The sequence below is a fragment of the Perna viridis genome, chromosome 5 (genome assembly GCF_037379345.1).
Source record: "Perna viridis isolate PV_CMFRI_1.1 ecotype Kerala chromosome 5, ASM3737934v1, whole genome shotgun sequence".
Classification (NCBI taxonomy): Eukaryota; Metazoa; Mollusca; class Bivalvia; order Mytilida; family Mytilidae; genus Perna; species Perna viridis.
Window position 1 is genome coordinate 25507381 of NC_142449.1, and position 19934 is coordinate 25527314.

General features: G+C 32.5%; 1 protein-coding gene across 5 annotated transcripts; it reads left to right on the forward strand.

Moving 5' to 3' along the window:
* Nucleotides 1–1137: 1137 nt before the first annotated feature.
* LOC148616820 (arrestin domain-containing protein 17-like) lies at nt 1138–19422 on the forward strand. Of its 5 annotated transcripts, none has more exons than XM_088583915.1 (8): nt 1138–1274; nt 3043–3194; nt 4710–4829; nt 6961–7175; nt 8191–8373; nt 9561–9770; nt 12430–12622; nt 15097–19422. In XM_088583915.1, exons 2-8 carry the CDS (start codon nt 3080–3082, stop codon nt 15282–15284), a joined length of 1224 nt encoding a protein of 407 aa, XP_088440041.1. In that variant the 5' UTR covers nt 1138–1274; nt 3043–3079; the 3' UTR covers nt 15285–19422. The 5 variants fall into 5 exon arrangements, with proteins under 5 accessions (XP_088440041.1, XP_088440039.1, XP_088440040.1 ...); XM_088583913.1 differs by lacking the exon at nt 4710–4829 and adding an exon at nt 4900–5019; XM_088583914.1 differs by lacking the exon at nt 4710–4829 and adding an exon at nt 4900–5019 and having other exon boundaries at nt 1138–1262.
* The last annotated feature ends 512 nt before the right edge of the window (nt 19423–19934 follow it).

Below are 19934 nucleotides of genomic sequence, written 5' to 3' on the forward strand. Positions count from 1 at the left end.
GTGCTACGCACTTGTTGAATTTGTTAAGTCCTTACAAACCTCGTGTTAAGATTAATTCATGTCTTGTTCTAGGTTCCCTTGATTACTCTAGCTGTCAAAATCCAAAGTGAATTATATACATGTTTTATGCCAAAAAAAAACAGCCTCCAATTAAATATTTCCGTAGAACAATTTGGAATGGTTGTTCAATCGGTAACTTTAACTGCAGGGAGTGTATATCATTGTAATATAAATTTCCCTGCCTTAACAATTCAAAAACTAGAACAAACCATGTATTATATTTATAGACCTCGCAGCAAATGCATGTAGCAATAGCTTGAAATTTTAAAACTACAATTCTTTGAAGTTAAAGGGAATGGACATCCCACCGACAATTTGATGACGATGTTAAACCAAGATGTTTGTGATTGTCTACAGATTTTACTTCTTCCCGAGAAAACAGCTTAGGGGTTGGCATACTTGACACGGTTGAAAATGAAAATGAATCAGTTTAAAAGAGAGTTAAATGTCACACACCATTTTTTCACCAATCATTAATTATGTTAAGACCATTTTTAGGCTAAGTTGTGGTAGCAGTATAGGTTTATTACTGATATTTTGTCTACATCTAACCCATATGTTTAGCATAGGGTGTCTTTCAAACAAAAACAATATTTTGGGGCTTTGTCTGTTGGTACGACTATATATATTTATGTCATGTATTGCTACATCCACATCATTGAAAACTGGTGTTGCATTGACACTCATTCACCTATATAATCTAGAACTATCATTTGTTTCAAGATTAGAAACCTCGAAGCTTTAACCCATTCGCCACAGGCGCTTGTTTCTTTCTATGTGGGCTTGCGCATTGATAGTCGACCCCTGTTTTATAGTATGTCCCCCACATAGACAGAAACAAGCGCCTGTGCCACTCGCCCAATACTGTACCATCAATGAACTTTGCAGAATATCAACTTATTTAGTTTCAGCATTATAAAAACTTGTTGTGATGATATTGAAATTAAATAAATTCAGTCGATTTCTTTTTCTTGCGATAGTCAACTTTCGTCGTCATGAAACTATTAAATATCAGGTACAATATCGAATATTTTAACATTCAATCCGGAAATTCGCATTTTCCGAGGTCAGTTAAGACTTTATTCTACTTCCTGTTTAATTTCGATTTTGTGATAAAAAATAATTATATGTTTATATGTACAAAATGTATTATGTAGGCATATGTTTGAGAAAATGACATGCTAATTCTCAGGACGACGGCTGTAAGTTGCAGAGTAAGTGACACAGTCGTGAAATTCATATTTTACTCTTCATTTCGCAATCCAGCTGTGTCGAATTTATGAAAATACACATCACATGTACAAAACGAATATGGACATGAAAAATGTACATAGCTAGGCTGGACACAGTTTCACACGATTAAAATTGTTTCTTCTCCTGTACTTCTTTTATGTTACATAATTTGATAATGTTGCTAAATATATTTTAAAAAAATCTGCTTGAATTCGTGTTTCCTTGTAAAATGCAGCACATGTGCAGTGCTCATTGGCGTGGATATTTTATTTATGACACACAAAAAGTGTGGCATGTAGGCCCAATGGGTGCACAGTATTCCGTAGGTCGATCTCTGAATTTCCAGATTTTTTTCTGTTCTGTGTCTGGACAGGTATCTGCATTTAAAAGCACCAATTGCCTTGACCGTTTCATAGTAAACATGAGATTGAAAAGCAAACGTCAAAACTTTTCACTGATCAAAAATTGATTTAATGAAACTGCAGGAGATGTGCAGGGGACACGATAATTTCCCTGATTCTACTGACCCTGTAAATTTCAGTTCAGCCAACTGACTGAAAACAAATGGATATGGCCAGCGAACCTGAAGTCAAGAATTTCGAGTGAAGATGAAGCTGTTCATTGCCCTTGAGCCTGGGCCAGTTCGCATATAACCCCAATAAGAACAAAGATTCTAAGTGGAGCTGCAATATCATATTGAATTACAATTTGAATCAACAAAATGTCATAAAAAAAAAAAAACAACATATACATGCACTAGGATTTGTTTTTATTCATTTGGAGTTTATGTATCTCTGTTACTTCTCACTTGAAATGAAACTATATAGTGTATATGAATCTGAGGTTAACTTGTTTGTTGGTTAAATCTTTCCTGCTATGTAAAAATGATCCCTTATAATAATGCCATATTGGCCCCCTTTATTCTGAAAATTACCCCCTGTTTTGCTGTCAAGGAGGCCACTGGCCCCCTTTTTGCAATTTTCTGGAATGAACACTGCATGTGCATTTCATGAATGTTGCAGACAACAAATATTCCAATTTGATAAATTGCATGAATGATTCATTATTCCTGGATGCTCCATTGGGATTAGTGAAAAAATAATACTGATTTTATTGAAAACTCCTGAAAACATGGGAAAAAATATAGTTGATCAAAGTACGCAACACAAAATATTACTCTCCGAAAATGTGGTGCTTCTTTTTTAGAGGAATTAATAGGAAAAATGAAATCATTCCTTTCTTCACCTCCTTAAATTTTTTGCATCATGGCAAACTGATTTGTTAACATTGGAAAATGTTGTTTTTAAGGCATTATTACACAAGTAAGTTGCTAAGGAGAATCAAAATTATCTGTTTTTAGTGTCAAATAAGAAATTGTTATCATATTGACAGTTTTTCTGGTCCATTCAAAATTGTGTTCTCCTGTGTCACCACAAGTGGGTCATGCCATTCATCAAAAAATGAAATATGCAGAACATGAACAAAACACAGTTATATCATTAGTATAAGGAATATCTATTGCATTGGTCCATCTTCAATTTAACCCTAAAATTTTAAGTTGACAAGCCTCAATAATTTTAATAAAAATGTTTCAATGCAAAATTTGTTCGTACTTGCGTCCTGTGAGTCTAAGGATATTTACAGTACAAAAAATAACTAGGAAATGTAAACCACTTGCATAAAAATGTATGTCCTAATACATGTATGTATCATAATTCATTATATTCTGTTTTTCTCTATTAATTGCAGTTGACAACATGAGAAAATAACTGTTCATTAGTGAGATATGCGTCTTACTAATTTTACCATTTGCTTTGACAACCCTGGCTGTGTGTTTCTTGCTGGAGAACATATTAGTGGCACAATAAAAGTAGGTTTTGGAAAACCAACAAAACTCAAATGTAAGTTCTGTATGTGTAGGTCAAGTAATATGATAGTGTTTTAAAAGTAAAAAAAAATCATATGAGGTGGGTGTAACCTGTAAGAGGATGTAGGTGAATATACAGATATATTTCACAAATCTTCTTGTCTTCATTTTTCTTCTTTTGTCACATTTTCTAGACATCTTAATGGTTTTTGTCACTTCTTGTTGCTAATTGAAGAGATCAGTATTAATCTTAGTGTTCATACTTCAGACTATCTAGGTGAAGCCAGAAGTGCTTACTCTAATGACATGTCAGAAACAAAAAAAAAGTATCTGAATTCAGATAATTGTAGTAGACCATATAGTAAATAATTTTAAGTGAAGCAGATACAAAAATACCCGATTTTGCATGGGAAGCTCCCAAAGAAGTGACTTCCTGTCTAATAGAAATTGGGCTGTCAGTGCTTCACATTAAATACCCTTGTGAGAAATTAATCCTTAACTATGAAATGAAGACAAAGTATTCAAGATTGTAAGCGATATCATTACTGAAAATTGCATATTGCAAATTGTTAACTTACTACTTAGTTATTTAATTATAACATCATAACAGATGTATGATGTTGAAATTAAATATCGCAAGTGATAAGTTATAAAACCTTTTTTTCTATGGTATTCTCTATAATATTTGGCTCCTTAACATTCTGCATCTGCTGTGGAACCTATGGAGGAAATTTTAGTGATCATACATCAGTGACATACCTCACCAGTTGTTACAGTAGAACAACATGAAAAAAACATTACAACATTGCTTTTAACTAATCAGATTTTATAGGCCATCATAGTGCATTACAATTACGCATTACAACATTTCTTTTAACCAATCAGATTTTATAGGCCATCATAGTGCATCGCAATTACACAATATCCATATTCACAGTGTTTTGGGATTTTTGAAAATTTAAGGTTTCGATGGGAAAACTTCAAATGAAAATTAACTTGCCCACAATTGAATTCTGCTTTTCCATACTTAAAAAATTCTTTCAGAAATTCATGTTGTCTATTTACCAAAGGGAAAGTGCAACAAAATTGATATGACTTTCCCACACCAAAAATTATACTTGCCCCAATTTTGTGATGAGAAATTGGAATCCTAAAACACTGCTGTTTCATATCACTAGTTCATATTACATCATCCCATTAAGTGATATCCAAAAATATCTAGTGGTCCAAGAAGAAGATAAAACAACCAAATCATAGAGAAATATACAAAATGTATATTTGTATTTACTGTATATATATGTAAATGAATTTTACATGTATGCAAACTACACATTTTCAAGTTTTTTATTGATAGTTTTTCTTGTTGAGCTTAATTTTGCTATGTGAGTGTACTGTACCATGAAATAGACTTGAGTTACTTACATCATTTAACATCAAAAAGCTTTAAAACAAATGCTTTCTTTCAAAAATGGGTACATTTACATTTAAAAAAAAAAAGACGAAACTTCATCTAATTTATTGTGTACTCAAACCTTTGTTATTATTTCAGCAATGAAAGTTATAATTGAGGGGAAAGCAAAATCAAAATGGGTAGTGCATGAGGATGACAGCTCTACAAAATACTCCGCAAAAGAAACATACATGAACCAAACTGTTATAGTATACGGAGGTTTGTGTGCATTGTCTTGAAACATGTTGTACTTTGTACATGTTGTTATTTTTTTTCAAATTGTTTTCAGCAATAAAAGTCATCCTTGATGGAAAAGCAAAATCTAAATGGGTGGTACAACATGGTAAAAGCTCTACTACATACTCTGCAAAGGAACACTATATTGAACAAACTATTATAGTGTATGGAGGTTGGTTTCTTTTTCATGTACATTGTGTAGTTATAGCATTTAATTAGTATTACTGTGATGTTGACCCCAGGCCTTAGGGTTCGACTCAGAAATTTGTGATAATGCTGTGGTAGGCACATACATGACTTGGGCCTAAAAAGAATTCTGTGTTTCTGGTAACTTCTCTTTCAAAATAAGGGTCGGTAGGTTGGGTTTTTTACATGTATGCAATATGGTAAAAGTAGATAAAGCAACCAGATCACTATTGCCATCACTTGCCATCACTTGGCATCCGTCATCTTTGTCTGTGGTCATCGTCATCCATCGTCATCTTTAACAATTTTTCAAAACTCTTCTCCTCTGATACTACTCGACCAATTGGAACCAAACTTGATATGAACGTTTTATCAGGGTATCCTGCATAGAACTTATTTGGGTATTTTTTATTTGTTCAAAAAAATGGCCGCTGTTACTAAAAATTGAACATAGGGGTCAGACAGTCGTTTTTCGCATATATCTCCAAAACCTTTAGGTTTAGCTATATTCTGACATGAGTAAAAGTGTTCAGTATGATGAGATCTATCTGTGGTAAAATTTTAATTTTTATTTATTTATAGTTATTACCCTTTTTTGATATTTTTTTGCTATTTTTAATGTTATTTCTTTCAAAAATCTTCTCCTCTGAGTATTTGCGGCTCTGACACTACTTAACCAATTGGAACCTAACTTGGTATGAATGTTCCTTGGGGTATCTTGCATAGAACAGATGTGGGGATTTTTGATTTTCAAAAACATTGCTGCCTTTATAATTATTAAAAAAAGGACATGGGGTCAGAAATTTTGGCAATTTAATTTGTGAAGCCATGTTTGAGTTTTTGCCCTTTTTCAATGTTTTTTTTTCTCAATTTTTAATGTTCCTTTTCAAAAATCTACTCCTCTGATACTACTTGACCAATTAGAACCAAACTAGGTTTGAATGTATTTTAGGGAATTCTGCATAGAATTGATCTGGGGATTTTTTATCTGTCAAAAAATATGGCCACTGTCACTAAAAATAGAACTAAGGGGATAGTCAGAAGTTTTCCTCTTATATATTGTATCTCGAAAACCCTTACGTCAAGCCAAATTCATTCCATTGCCGAAATGATGCTCATCATAAGGCCTACAAAAGTCTGCATTGGCTCAAAGTTGTCAGGCAACTCCTTTTTAGAGTTGTTGCTCTTGACGACATTTTTATTTTCAAAGTTTTTAGCCAATATTTTGAAATCTATGAATGATAGAAAGAAAATGTCTGTCGCTGAAATGATTCTTATAATAAGTCCTGCCAAAGTTTTCGTTCAATCAAAATTGTTGGACATCTCCTTATTAGAGTATTTGCCCTTGAAAGGCAAAAATCAAACCAGGTGAGAAATTCAGGCTTTGTGGAGCGCCTTGTTTATTTTTGGTCAGATTTCATTTTTTTTTTATTGGATTCATTATAAAAATCCCTGCTTGCAATTTTCATTCAGATTTCAGATATCTTTTATGTTTTTTTTAGTTATAAGGGGTCAAAGGGGCCACACTTGAAAAAAATAAATTTGTATTTGTTGTCTGATTTTGAAAATGATTAATTGAGTTTCAAATTTTGTGCAAAATAGTGTCCAAACCATTTGATGTGTCCAAAATAAATTGTAAGTCCTTATGCTAAAGTGTGTCAAAAGTAATATTGTGTCAATGTTTGCTCCAACTGTTTAGGGTTCGACCACTGCAGTTGTTTCATGCGGTGCTCAATGAAGCTTTTTTTATATATTTTATGTCAAATTTGTAATCAAAATAGAAATTTATAGCAGTATCAAGTTTGAATTTTGTGTCCACATTTGCCCCCATTTGTTAGATTTGAATCCTTGAGTAGGCGTATCTAGCTGTGCTGCATGAAGTATTTAATTATTAGGTGAAATAATCATTTTTTTATTTTTTTTCCAGGAGTTGGAGAGGTAACACATCCTGAAGGAAATTTCATTTATCCATTTAGTTGTCCCACAGGCCCTGAAATACCATCTTCATATGAGGGTAGAAAAGGGTATGTTAGGTACACCTGCACTGCATTAATTCATCGTTCTTATGGAAGTGGATGTTCTATTTTGGAGCCATTTACCGTGATCCATCATTTAGATTGCAATCAATTTTTGAATGCTCTGGTAATTTTATGTTCTTTTATACATGATATCACCAGTTTTCAACAGAGACATTTTTTATAGGACTGCAAAAAAATTGCTGTCATATAATGGTACAGTGCTGTCTTCGTTGTCCATGTCGTAGGTCTTAGACACTTGGTTATTGTGTGATAACTTAAATATAAGGAAGTTGACCTTTATGAAATTTTAAATCAAGGTTTTTTTACCACAAATAAAGGTTGTTGTTGATTTTGGTTACTATGGCTACAATGGTTGTGGAATTAGGGGTCAAAAGAGATAAAAAAAACAAGTATTTCATAGAATTAAACTGCAACTCCAGTGAAAGCATAGGCATATCTATGATATTGTTTCACAATATTTTACACCACAATACTCAGACTCTGATTGGTTTTGGGGGTTAGGACTTGAACATATATGAAATTTGGGGTCAAAAAGGGGTCTAAAACATGCATTTTTCTTATGTCCCTACAATAACTTGAGTAAATTTTACTATTGACTGGTGTGTCTGTACTTACCCCATTTATTCAGAGTTCAACATCTGGGGTCGTATTATGCTACATCCTGCAGAGCATTTTATTCTCTTCTGTCCATATTTTCTCTGTATTTCAGAAAGTTTGTTTCAACTTCATTTTTTTTATTAAGTCAGCTTGTAACAGAGGTTCAAATTAACTTTAAAGAAGGCAAGTCCTAGACTTTGCCAAGATGGCATGCACATTGCAAAGCACATTGTCAGTAAAGAGCTCTACAGAGCTTATGTTTTTTGTAATGTGTCCAACTATGAATAAAAGGTCTATGTCGAAGTCTATGTTGATGACTATCTCGATGTCTGTGTCTATGTCTGACATATGGTTCACAGACCCTATATACAGGATTGCTTCACAACATACCCATACATTCACATGTTGAGTGTAAAACATGTCAGAGGTATGCAAATCAAAATTTTGTTTACAGTAGTAACAACTTTTGTGTAACTTATTATTGTAATGTAGTCATACATTGTTTTCATTGGATATTTCAGACTCCAATCCACGACCAACGAAATGAGGAAATTCAAGGATGTTGTTGTGAGGAGGGTAATATTGTGCTTGATTTGACAATAAATAAAACAGCGTTTGTACCTGGTGAACCTCTTGTTTATGAGATTGATATTAACAACATGAGTGAGAACACTGTGGGACAGATAAATCTGCTGCTGAGACAGGTAGGACAAAAACAGACCCATATTAAAAAATGTTTTTTAAGATAGTGTAATATCTAAGGTTTGAAATTTCATAACTTTTCCTTAAAGGATGGTATTAAAGAAATAGCCATTTTCCTCAATCTTTCTTTGTACACTTGGCTTAAAAAGAGGCAAGTTTTAGAAGGGGTCTGCACCTGTACAATTATTGTCAAATTCTGTAATAATTCATGTATTATAATGCTCAATAGTATTAGAACAATGAAGCAAGAGCTACCTACTTCACAGGTAATCATAGAAACTATAAATATATCTCCCATACTTTGGTAGAGAGTTATATTACATCTATTTTTGCCCTGCCCATCTGTCTATTTGCAATATTTTTGAAATTGCAACTACTCAAAACTACTGCACCAATTTTCATGAAACTTCGTAGGTAGTTAGGGTATGATATGTAGTTTTGCATATTACAAGGAATTTATGATCCACAATTTTTTTTGGAGTTATACCCCTTTAAACTTCAGAATCAGGGAAGACATTCATTTTTGTTGACAAAAGCAAACTTGAATTAGTAATCCATTTAAGTAAAGATTCATGGAAGAATTAGGTAGGTTTCTTAGTAATGACGATACATTTGTACATAGTAAAAATTTAAAAAACTCTTCATTGCTTAAGTCATTCTATACACTTAAGGAAAATCACACTAGTTATTGCAGATCCACAATAATGAAGGAAGTGTTAATCAGTCTAAGATTTGTTGAAAAACACTGCTACATTTTCCTAACATTTTTTTTATATAAATAGTAGTAAATATTTTCTCGTTAACTTTTTATGTCAACACTGTTAATTTTGTTTGCAAGTTGGGAAGGCTTTAAATAGGAGGAATGGCAAATACCTTTTTCTATATGAATTTTCAAGATTATACCAAAAAGTAATCAAGGGAACCAAGATTCTAATGGAAATCAAAAGAATGTAATCCAGGGACAAAGACCAGACATGGAAAACAGACACACACAACAAAAAAACATTAAATAACAAAAATAATACATACAAAGTAACAAAAGCAAATTAGCAACTCAGACTCCACTAAAAACTGGGAGCATAGACAAGGTGCACTGGTAGGGTAAATGTTCTCTGTCTTTATGAAATGTTCTGGGTTGTTATTGGTGTGAACTACATTTTGTACCCAAACTGGTTCTTTTTTGTTGTAGGAGTCAGTATTCACTGGATACTCTAATAATTTGTTTTCATCTGGAAAACCACATTACCATACAAAGAAGGAATATTTCACAATGTATCAAGGCTTTGTGGATATTCAGAAAAACACAAGTCGGAAAATAGGTGGTGCTGCTACTATCCCTGCATTGGTTCCTTCCTTGTTGGAAGGTTGTAATATCATCAATATACATTATTACATCGTCGTAAGTAGCAAGTTGCCAATATATTTTATTCCTGTAAGTAGCTACCATACCTAACATTTTTCATTATTGTAAGTAGCTACCGTACTTGACATTTTTCATTATTGTAAGTAGCTACTTGACATTTTTCATGACTGTTAGTAGCAAGTTGACACTTTTTAATACTGTAAGTAGCAAGTTGACACTTTTTAATACTGTAAGTAGCAAGTTGCCATATTTCATTACTGTAAATAGCTACTGGACATTTTTTATTAATGTAAATAGCTACTTGACATTTTTCATTACTGTAAGTATTTTTTTTTGATATTTTTCATTACTGTAAGTAACAAGTTCTCATATTTCATTACTGTAAGTAACAGTGCATATAAGTTGACAAATTTTATTGATGTAATTATCAGTCTGTAAAAGAACTGCAGGCTTTTCATTAAGAGGCTGTACCAGGTACTTTTATCCTCCTAGGTTTCTGAAAGGTACCTCCTGAATTTTAAAATTTCATACATTTTTATAAAAGAAAATGATAAAAAGTACCTCCTACAAAAGCAAAGGTACCTGCATTGCAAAAAGTGAAACCCCTGGAACTGACTGTAATTTGGTGCTGATCCATATAAGTTTTGCCCTTTTTGAGCCATACATGTAGTTGGAAGTTGATGTCAGTTGATTTGTCTAAGACTAAGTCTGTCTGTGGAATGAAAATATTCAGATGAAAGTCTTACCTAGAAAAACTTTCATAAGATCCCTATGATAGGATCTACTAAAGTGTCTATTGGTCAAAGTTGTCGGACAACTCCTTGTTAAAGTTATTGCCTTTGAACAATGAAATGGTGACAAACTATAAAAACTGGAAAACTATAATAAATTAAAAAAAAAACAACTTTCAATTGATGAAGTGATCCTTTTGATAATCCTACAAAAGTTTCTATAGGGTCAAATAGTTGGAATACTCCTTGTTTGAGTTTTTGCCCTTGGTAGATAAAAGAATGATGTTTTTTTTTTTTATTTTCTGCCAATATCTTGTAAACTATAAGAGGTAAGAAAAACTTTCAATTGATGAAATGATCCTTCTGAGAAGCATTTCTAAAGTTTCAGTTGAGTCAAAGTTGAAGGATTCTCCCTGTTAGAGCTATTACCCTTGTAAAGCAAAAAAAGGTTTTTGGAATTTTAAACTCACCTTGCCTTAAAGGCCATGTGATATTTTGTCATCACTGAGTGTACAACCTCTAAAAGCATCATTTTTGACAGTTTTTCCCTAAAACCACTTTCCCAGTTTTAGAAAATGATAGCAGATTGATGATTACTGTAAACTGAAGAAAAAAATGTTTAAAAATCTGTTGTTTGTGCAAGTTTAAGAAAAATATGTTGACCCTTCTTGCAGTTATGGCCCCTGAAAGTGTCATTGATGATTTTTCTAGTTTTGCCTGTTGTGTAGAAAACGATAAAAAATTGATGAATGTAATTAAATAATGTTAAGTATAATAAGATCTATCTTTGGTGCATATTCATAAAAATCTGTTTACTTTTCATTTAGTGGTATCCCCTGAAAATGCATTTTTGATGCTAATTCCTGTTTTTTTTTTTCTGTTATCCCAGAAACCGAAATTGCTGAATTTGTATATTTATTACACTAATGTTCTGATTATAAATAATAAATGATATGAAGAGTTGAATATGTCGTGGTTTACCAGGTGAGTGATTCTGGTTCTTGTGAGCCTCTTGTTTACATGTACTAATATTATTATTGTTTTGATTACATGTTCCTACTAAAGTGTATCACGTGATCACCCAATGGCTTTAACAAAATGGCATCAGTTTGTTTTGATATGGTGTTGATTACGGGACTTCAATCACCCCTACTACTTATTATCGGTGTAGAAGATATTGAGAATAGGTATTTTTCTACCTTGAAATGTGAATCATTTATTATAAGATTTTAACTTAGTTCTTCTGAAAATGATTGTCTATCATAGCAATTCTTTTATTGAAAATATTCTCTGTTTTGTTTTGTTTTATTTTGGTTTTTTTTTCAACATTTCAACATTTTTTTTTGTAATTTTATGCATCATTCTTGTAGTCTTAAGTGTCAAACAGTTTCCTTTCTTGAATACATCCACATAACTCTGATTATTTCCTTTTCCTATTGGGAAAGAAAGGCATTTGGCGTTCGAGTTAGAAACTTCTAAAAAAAATTCCACACTGAAACTACAAAATATATGTGTGTTAACTTTCTATTTTGCCTTACAGAGATGGAAAAAGACTTTTTTTTTTTCTTTTTTTTTTAAAAAGTCTTAATTTAATTTGGGTTGTAATTTTAGTTATTGCCCCTGAATGGCAAAAAATGATGTTTTTTGGCAGTTTTAAGCTAATATCAGAGAAAAAGATTCATTTTTTTCAAGTTGAGCTAATCTGGCTCTATAGAACCGTCACATTTTGTGACTATGAAATTGATAACAAGTAATAGGGTTTACCTTAAACCATTTCAGACTTGTGGGATGCCCTGCCGCCTTTCTCTCCTGCCCTTCTGCCTTCTACACATTACAATACATGGTAGGAGTTCTACTAGCAGATAATCTTGCACACAAAGATTTCACCTTTTGCCACTTTGGAGCTGCTATGGGAAACACTAATGTACCTTTAACTCTACATTCACCTGTTATTTTTTTTTCAGCTAAATGTTCCAAGTGGTTGGTCCACTATAAAAGTACGTAAAGAGATAATTATTGGAACAAAGCCAGCAATAGCCCTTCAACCTGTTCTGGTGCCACCACCTGCTAGGGAAGCCACACCTGTTTCACCCTCAGAGATAGAGCTGTCAACTTTCCCCTCTAGAGAACCATCAGCACCACCAGTCTCTAATGATTGTAAGTAGGTTTGATCACACCCTGTTTCTATATAGAAATTTTGTTTTTAAAGCAGGAGTGGATGGTGATTATCCAATCTTAAACATTTTTTTTTTTCATTTGGGGGTATTGTCCTTTTTTTATTCCGCCACAAACCACTTTTTGGTTTTATACCAGATCAGATAGTATAGCCCTGTTATCATCTGTGTTGTGGTCATTTATAGACATTTTGTTCCCATTAATATGGTTAAATAACTAGAATATCAGTCAGTGGTTCTTGATAAAGTTTTAGCGGAACCCTTACTGCAAAAGGAAGATTGGTATTGATTTGTGAGAGTATGACCCCAACCATTTTAGAACTCAAGGGGCAAAAAAAGGGACCAAAACATTTCATAAAATTTAACTATATAACAATTATAAACACATATAGATCTCTATGGTATTGTACTCATGACAATTTTCTCTACCATAAAGGTCAGACTGGGATTGTTTTGGGGGGATTATGACCTTCTGAATCCCCTAGGAATAACCAAAACAAGCTTTTCCCTTATTCTAAGCTACTGTGGAAGTACTATTGTTCATGAAATACCAATTTTTGTGGTTTTCGTTGGTAGCCCAAACCACGAAATTTGCTTCCTAATGAAAAGGATATTTTCATAGATGTGTTAACTGAAAATCTCAAAACCACGAATTCAAGAATCCACAAACTTGTGTTTCTTCCCTAATCCATGAAAATTGGTATCCACGAATTAAAGTACTTTCACAGTATAACATAAGTCAAAGTTTATGGATTTCTATAATATTTTATCATAAGGTTATATACCACAAAGGAAGATTTGGATTTATTTTGGGAGTTATAGACTACTTTTTAATAACAAGGGTCAAAAAGGGACCAAGGGCAAGTATTTAATGAAAAATCACCATAGTTTACCTTTGTATCTGTATGAAATTGTATCACAATGTTCCATACATGTATCACAATGTTCCATACATGTATCACTAAAGTTAAGGTGGATTTGATTTTGGAGTGGTTACAGAGAGAAAAAAAAGGGAAAAAAAAAGACATATTTCTGGTTTAAGGGTTCTTACTTCACTAAAAGTGTATGGATCGTTATGAAATTGTACTTCTAGGCTGTGTATCACAAAGGAAGATATTGATGAATTGAAAGGGTTATGACGTTAACCTTTTTAGGATTTAAGACCAAATTAGGAGGTCTTTCATCAACTGTTAAAATTGTTAATTCCTATGTCTAACCGCAATTTTTAAAGTTTTTTGTCTTACATTACTTACAATCTAAGAGCTGTATCAGTTTTGAATATACCAGTAGTGTCTATTACTTGCAGAGCATTTCATTCATACTCAAAATGGCCTAATATCAAAATGTATCATTCTTGGCACTGGTGCCCAAACACAAATTGAGTCATAAAATTATATTATATGTTGTGCTGTTGACAATAAAAGGTGGTTTGATTGATGAAGACAGACAATATAATGTCCATTTCCATTTTAGTAATATGTAGTTCACATGTTACCAACATGAAAAAATAGTTTTGTAATTTCAGAAATTGCTCTGATTTTATTGCTTTTATTAGGGTAAAGTTGACAACTGACATATTTTAGCTGAACTGAGTCTGAAAGTTAAAAGAAAAGTTATTCCATTTGTGCTATACCCTAGAGAAAATATTTAAGGCAAAACCAAGAAAATACTACAATTCATACTAACATGACTTTTATTTCAGTACCCCCTTCCTGTGCTGAGTGTGTGTTTGGTGCTGTAGATATGAGGGATGATGACAATTCATACTAATATAACTTTTATTTCAGTACCCCCTTCCTGTGCTGAGTGTGTGTTTGGTGCTATAGATATGAGGGATGATGACAATTCATACTTATAGTACCCCCTTCCTGTGCAGTGTGTTTTGGTGCTATAGATATGAGGGATGATGACAATTCATACTTATAGTACCCCCTTCCTGTGCAGTGTGTTTGGTGCTGTAGATATGAGGGATGATGACAATTCATACTTATAGTACCCCCTTCCTGTGCTGAGTGTGTGTTTGGTGCTGTAGATATGAGGGATGATGACAATTCATACTAATAGTACCCCCTTCCTGTGCTGAGTGTGTGTTTGGTGCTGTAGATATGAGGGATGATGACAATTCATACTTATAGTACCCCCTTCCTGTGCTGAGTGTGTGTTTGGTGCTGTAGATATGAGGGATGATGACAATTCATACTAATTTAACTTTTATTTTAGTACCCCCTTCCTGTGCTGAGTGTGTGTTTGGTGCTGTAGATATGAGGGATGATGACAATTCATACTAATTTAACTTTTATTTCAGTACCCTCTTCCTGTGCAGTGTGTTTGGTGTTGTAGATATGAGGGATGATGACAATTCATACTTATAGTACCCCCTTCCTGTGCAGAGTGTGTGTTTGGTGCTGTAGATATGAGGGATGATGACAATTCATACTAATTTAACTTTTATTTCAGTACCCCCTTCCTATGCAGAGTGTGTGTTTGGTGCTGTAGATATGAGGGATGATGACGATGAAGGCCAAACAACTTCTCAGAGAAATTGGGCCCCAGCTTATACATATTATAACTGGGAACAACAAAACTACTCTGGACCAGCACCACAACAAATGAGGCCAGCTCCCCCATCTTATGATGAACTGTAGACATTACCTTTTAAAGAACATAGTGTATTATAAACATGAACATTTTTGTAAGCGTAATTTTTCGCTACAATTGAAGACCAATGATTCTATTTGAGCATGTCTTTTATGGTTCTCTATAAGAATTAGGTAAAATTTTAAAATCTGAAACACAATCAATTGAGCCAATGGTACATTTTTTACATCAAAGACGGTATCCTGTACATATATTCATGTGTATCATCTATTTTCTCTAATTTACTTTAGAAATTAAGTTTTTTTTAATATGACATTTTTACAGGAGTTATCTACCCATGTTATTTATTTCAATGGAACTGTTACCTGTGATATGTCAGATGTGACATTTATTTCTGGCACCAGTTGCAAAAAAATACTGTCATAGGTGTATGAACTTTTTATTTATTTTTTTTTTCTTAATATTTTTATTATTATTTTTTTTGCATGTTTTACCATCTGCCTGATTCTTACAGAGACTGATGTTGAATAAGTGTGATAATTTCTTTACATTTATACCTTAACAAACTAAGTTTGGGTTATATAATATAAGAATCAATTTGACTGTCCATATGCCCACATTTCTTGTGAGGAGAACTCCTTTCAAACTACTCTAGAGACTTTGACAAGATTGCAGAGGAAAATTGGGCATCTTATGTTAATGTGAATGAAAGAACATAAATATTGAATGACTACAAAGGGAGATAGGTTAACTTTGGGTCTTACATGTTAAAACTTTTCTTAAACTGCTCAAGAAATTTTGATGAAATTTGGTAGGAAGGTTTGTTGTCATATGTACATGAAGAAATATAATTATTGTCAGAGGACTCTAAAAGGGGATAATCCAACTTAAGGATTTTGAAGCAGGGGAAGGGTTTTTTTTCTCTTTGTGAGCTTGCTCGCGGCACTTATCCCATTCTTACTACCTCAACTGTAAAAAAAGGTATACAGGTTTTATAATAGGAAGTGCTTTCCTGTGCTATATTTCACTTTGAAATTGTGTAGAAGGGAATTTTGGTGCCATTTAAAATTTGTAGCAAAAAGGTACAGTTGTATTAACCAATGTTTTTTCAGTACAGGTTCACCTAAGAACCATGCAGATAATGAAGTATTTGTCAGTATCTTAATAGTGTAAAACAAACAGTATGAATTGAATTGAAAGAGGTTGGGAAAGAAAAAAATAGTGGTTAAAAAGTTAATTGTATGGAAAAAAAATGTTGCACATATTTTCAATATGATTCAACTGAACTGTTTTGACAAACTTCATTACTATCCCTGCTTCTATAAATGAAACTCTTATTGGTACTTTCATTGTTGTGTGAGTTTATAAAAGAGTTGTGAAGAAATTTGATAACTTTTGTTTTTCATATTACTGTTTTCTTTCTTTGCATGCATGGCTCTTAGATAAACCTGTACTTAATATGAATATACAATGTATTGTATGTATACAGATAACAAATTTTACAATATAACATGTATCATAATTAGATTTTGTTGATGTGTATGATTTGTAATCGTATCATTTATAATCAGTTGGTGTAATTCATAGCAATCTTCCTGTCATGTTATTTTTAAATCCCCATGATCAATTTCAAAATTCATCCAACTGTCATGACACATATTTGAGAACCACAGGTTAAAAGTTGTTTTTAACCGCATGTATAAGAGCTGATGAACTACAGTAATTATAGCTCTTACTTATATTATATTTGTAATGGTTTATCTTTTAGTTATCATGTGCTGGTACATCTCACTCCCTATTTTAGAAATTGTTTTCTTAGAAAAGTGGGTGATTTTGATCTTTTAATTTGATAATTTTTTGTGTGAATTAGATAGGATTTTGATAATTGATGAATATCAGTCATATTAGTTTTGTAAATGGATATGTATATTAATAGCCCTAAATTTGTCTGAAAACACCCTTTATGGGGTGAGTTTCTAAAGTACTTTAAAAGTACTATTGTTTGTGGGGTACTAATTTTCATGGATTTTGTGGGTAAGGTAATCCATAAAATTTTATTCCCACGAAAAGGGTTATTTACTTTAAATTTTATGTCAGGACAATCAAAACCACAAATTCAAGAATCCATGACCTTGTACTTTCCCCTTTAACCACGGAATTTGATACCCACGAAAATTTAGGCTTTCACAGTATTATACATGCATACATGTGCATGTCTCCTAAAAGATATTGAAAACAGTCAGTTATTAAAAAAAAGTGTGGCTGAAAACTCAACTAAATACAAAAACAATGTTGATTCCAATTAGCTTTTTTTTAAACCTACAAATGTACAGAAAATTCTATACAAAATAAACATGTACTTATATTTGATGGATGATGTTTTTTGTTTTTTTTTAAATCCATAATTGCTATATAATGATTATGTAAGTTTGGGTTAAACCTACGTTTATGTGCAATGTTTTTTAGGTACTTTGTTTGTGTGTACCTGATTAGGAACATTTTAGTTAAATGGTTGTTAATTATTTATTTTGTATTTATTATTTTTATAAGCTTTGCATTATTTTAAGTTGTAGTTTTTATTTTAAAAAATCGGACAGGAGGTGATTCATGCATGTCAAAAACCCACTGAATTAACTTTTATTTCTTAATCAGAATCAGTTACCGACTACATAACCAGTTTTAGATTTTCATTTGGGTGTTGTGCTTTTGAGACAAAATTTGTATAAATTGTACATGTAATTAGCACTTTTCAAGAGTTATCATTCTTGATTTGCTTTAATTTAGTTGATTTTAGTGCAAGATAAATGTATGCTTTTCTCAAAAGTACAGATTTGAATACAGAAAAGACTATTGTACATAAAAATGTAGCATCTGAAGACCAAAAAACAATGTGTATTCGGTTTGTTTTTGTAGACCATGAATCACCTGTATAATCGACAGTGTCTGAATTTCATTTGGACTGGTACTTAGGAACCAATCCATGTAGAATTCAGAGATGGCCAAATGTAGAGGTGATTCATGATGCAGAAAAGTCAACCAAGCAAAGATGCTTTTTTGGTCAACATATGCTGTATTTTTACATACTACAGTTCTTTTTGCATACATATCTGTATTTTGGTGAAACACGTAAATTCATCTCCCACAGAAATCAATCAAATCAAGAACGATAACTCTTGAAAGGGCCAATTTCATGTAGAACCTATAATCTTTTTTTTATCTCGAAAGTGCAACAGCTTAATGACAAATGTTTTTTTGTTGTTTTTTTTTTGAGGTTTTCAACTGTTTCTGTTTTAAAAATGAAGGTGAAGTTTGTGGGTTTTTGACATGCCTTAGTCACCCCCTGTGTATTTACAATCTTTACAAAATAGATTTCCCACTTGTCTCACAGTTTGACAAATACCGAAATTTAACCTTTTTTCCCCTATATTAGCACTCGAAAACCTCAAACATTTCTGTCTGACCGACTCTATTTTTGTCTTACATGTCTGTCGGTCAGACAGTATTTCTTAATGAATGTCATTTTTAAGAATCCTAAGAGGATAAACTAAAAAAAATAGTGTAGTATACATATTCTTTGAAAAGTTTCAGTCAGTAATCATGGTACATAATTGGTTCAATTAAATGTATGTTGTAGCTGTAATGAAAGTAGTGGCACAGAAATAAAAAAAAACAAAGGGAATCCTGTGGACAAAAGATTGAGTTGCCTGGTTACAACTTCAGCAGCTTGATTGTATTAAATATAAATGTGATATTCATATTTGTCATTTCAAGAAAAATCATATTTGTTTTGTTACACGAAAGTCCCAAAGGCAAGTTTTAAATACTTGGATGACAACATAGATGGAAATTTCCAATAAATCAAACTTAAAATAATTTATTTTGAAATTAGGCAATATCTGTGTATACCTATTCAGCTTTTTAAATGCAATTTCCATGGTTCATCTTTGTGCAGAATTATTCATGGAAGCAGAACATTTTTAAGATTATAGACACATTTCTGGTAAATATAATTGTATATTTTCCTTACAGTAGTAATGTTGGAAGAGCTTAGTTTTTTATGTCTTTACATATGTCATATTATTTTCCCCTTGCTTTGAAGGTGCTTGTAAGGTAAAAAAAGTTCTAAAATTATTTGTTATATTTTCCTATATAATTAAATCAAAATATTAAATTTTTGTTTTTCAAGTTTTTCAAGTTTTTGATTTATATCCACTTTAACTCTGATACACTGAAAAAAAAGGATGCAGACTCCATGATTGTAGTAGTTGATCAGAGTTGGTAGTGAAGTCCAAGTTAATCCTTATAGTTGTTCACGAAGTCTGGTTATGGTCATAGACGATTGTGAAGTCAAAGAGTAATCAAGGGAACCAAGGTTATAGCGGTAATCAAAAGAATGTAATCCAGGGACAAAGACCAGACATGGAAAGTCTGATGGTGAAGACAGACATGATCCTAGTCAATAGTGAAGTCCCAGTACTAGTTAATCCTTGTCGATAGTGAAGCATAAGCAATAGTTGATCTTTGTCGGAAGTGATTTCCAAGTACTAGTGAAGCCCAAGTTAATCCTTATAGTTGTTCACGAAGTCTGGTTTGGTCATAGACGATTGTTAAATCAAAGTTGATCCTAGTCAATAGTGAAGTCCAAGTACTAGTTGATCCTGTTCGGTAGTGAAGTCCAAGTTAACTTCTAGGTTAGG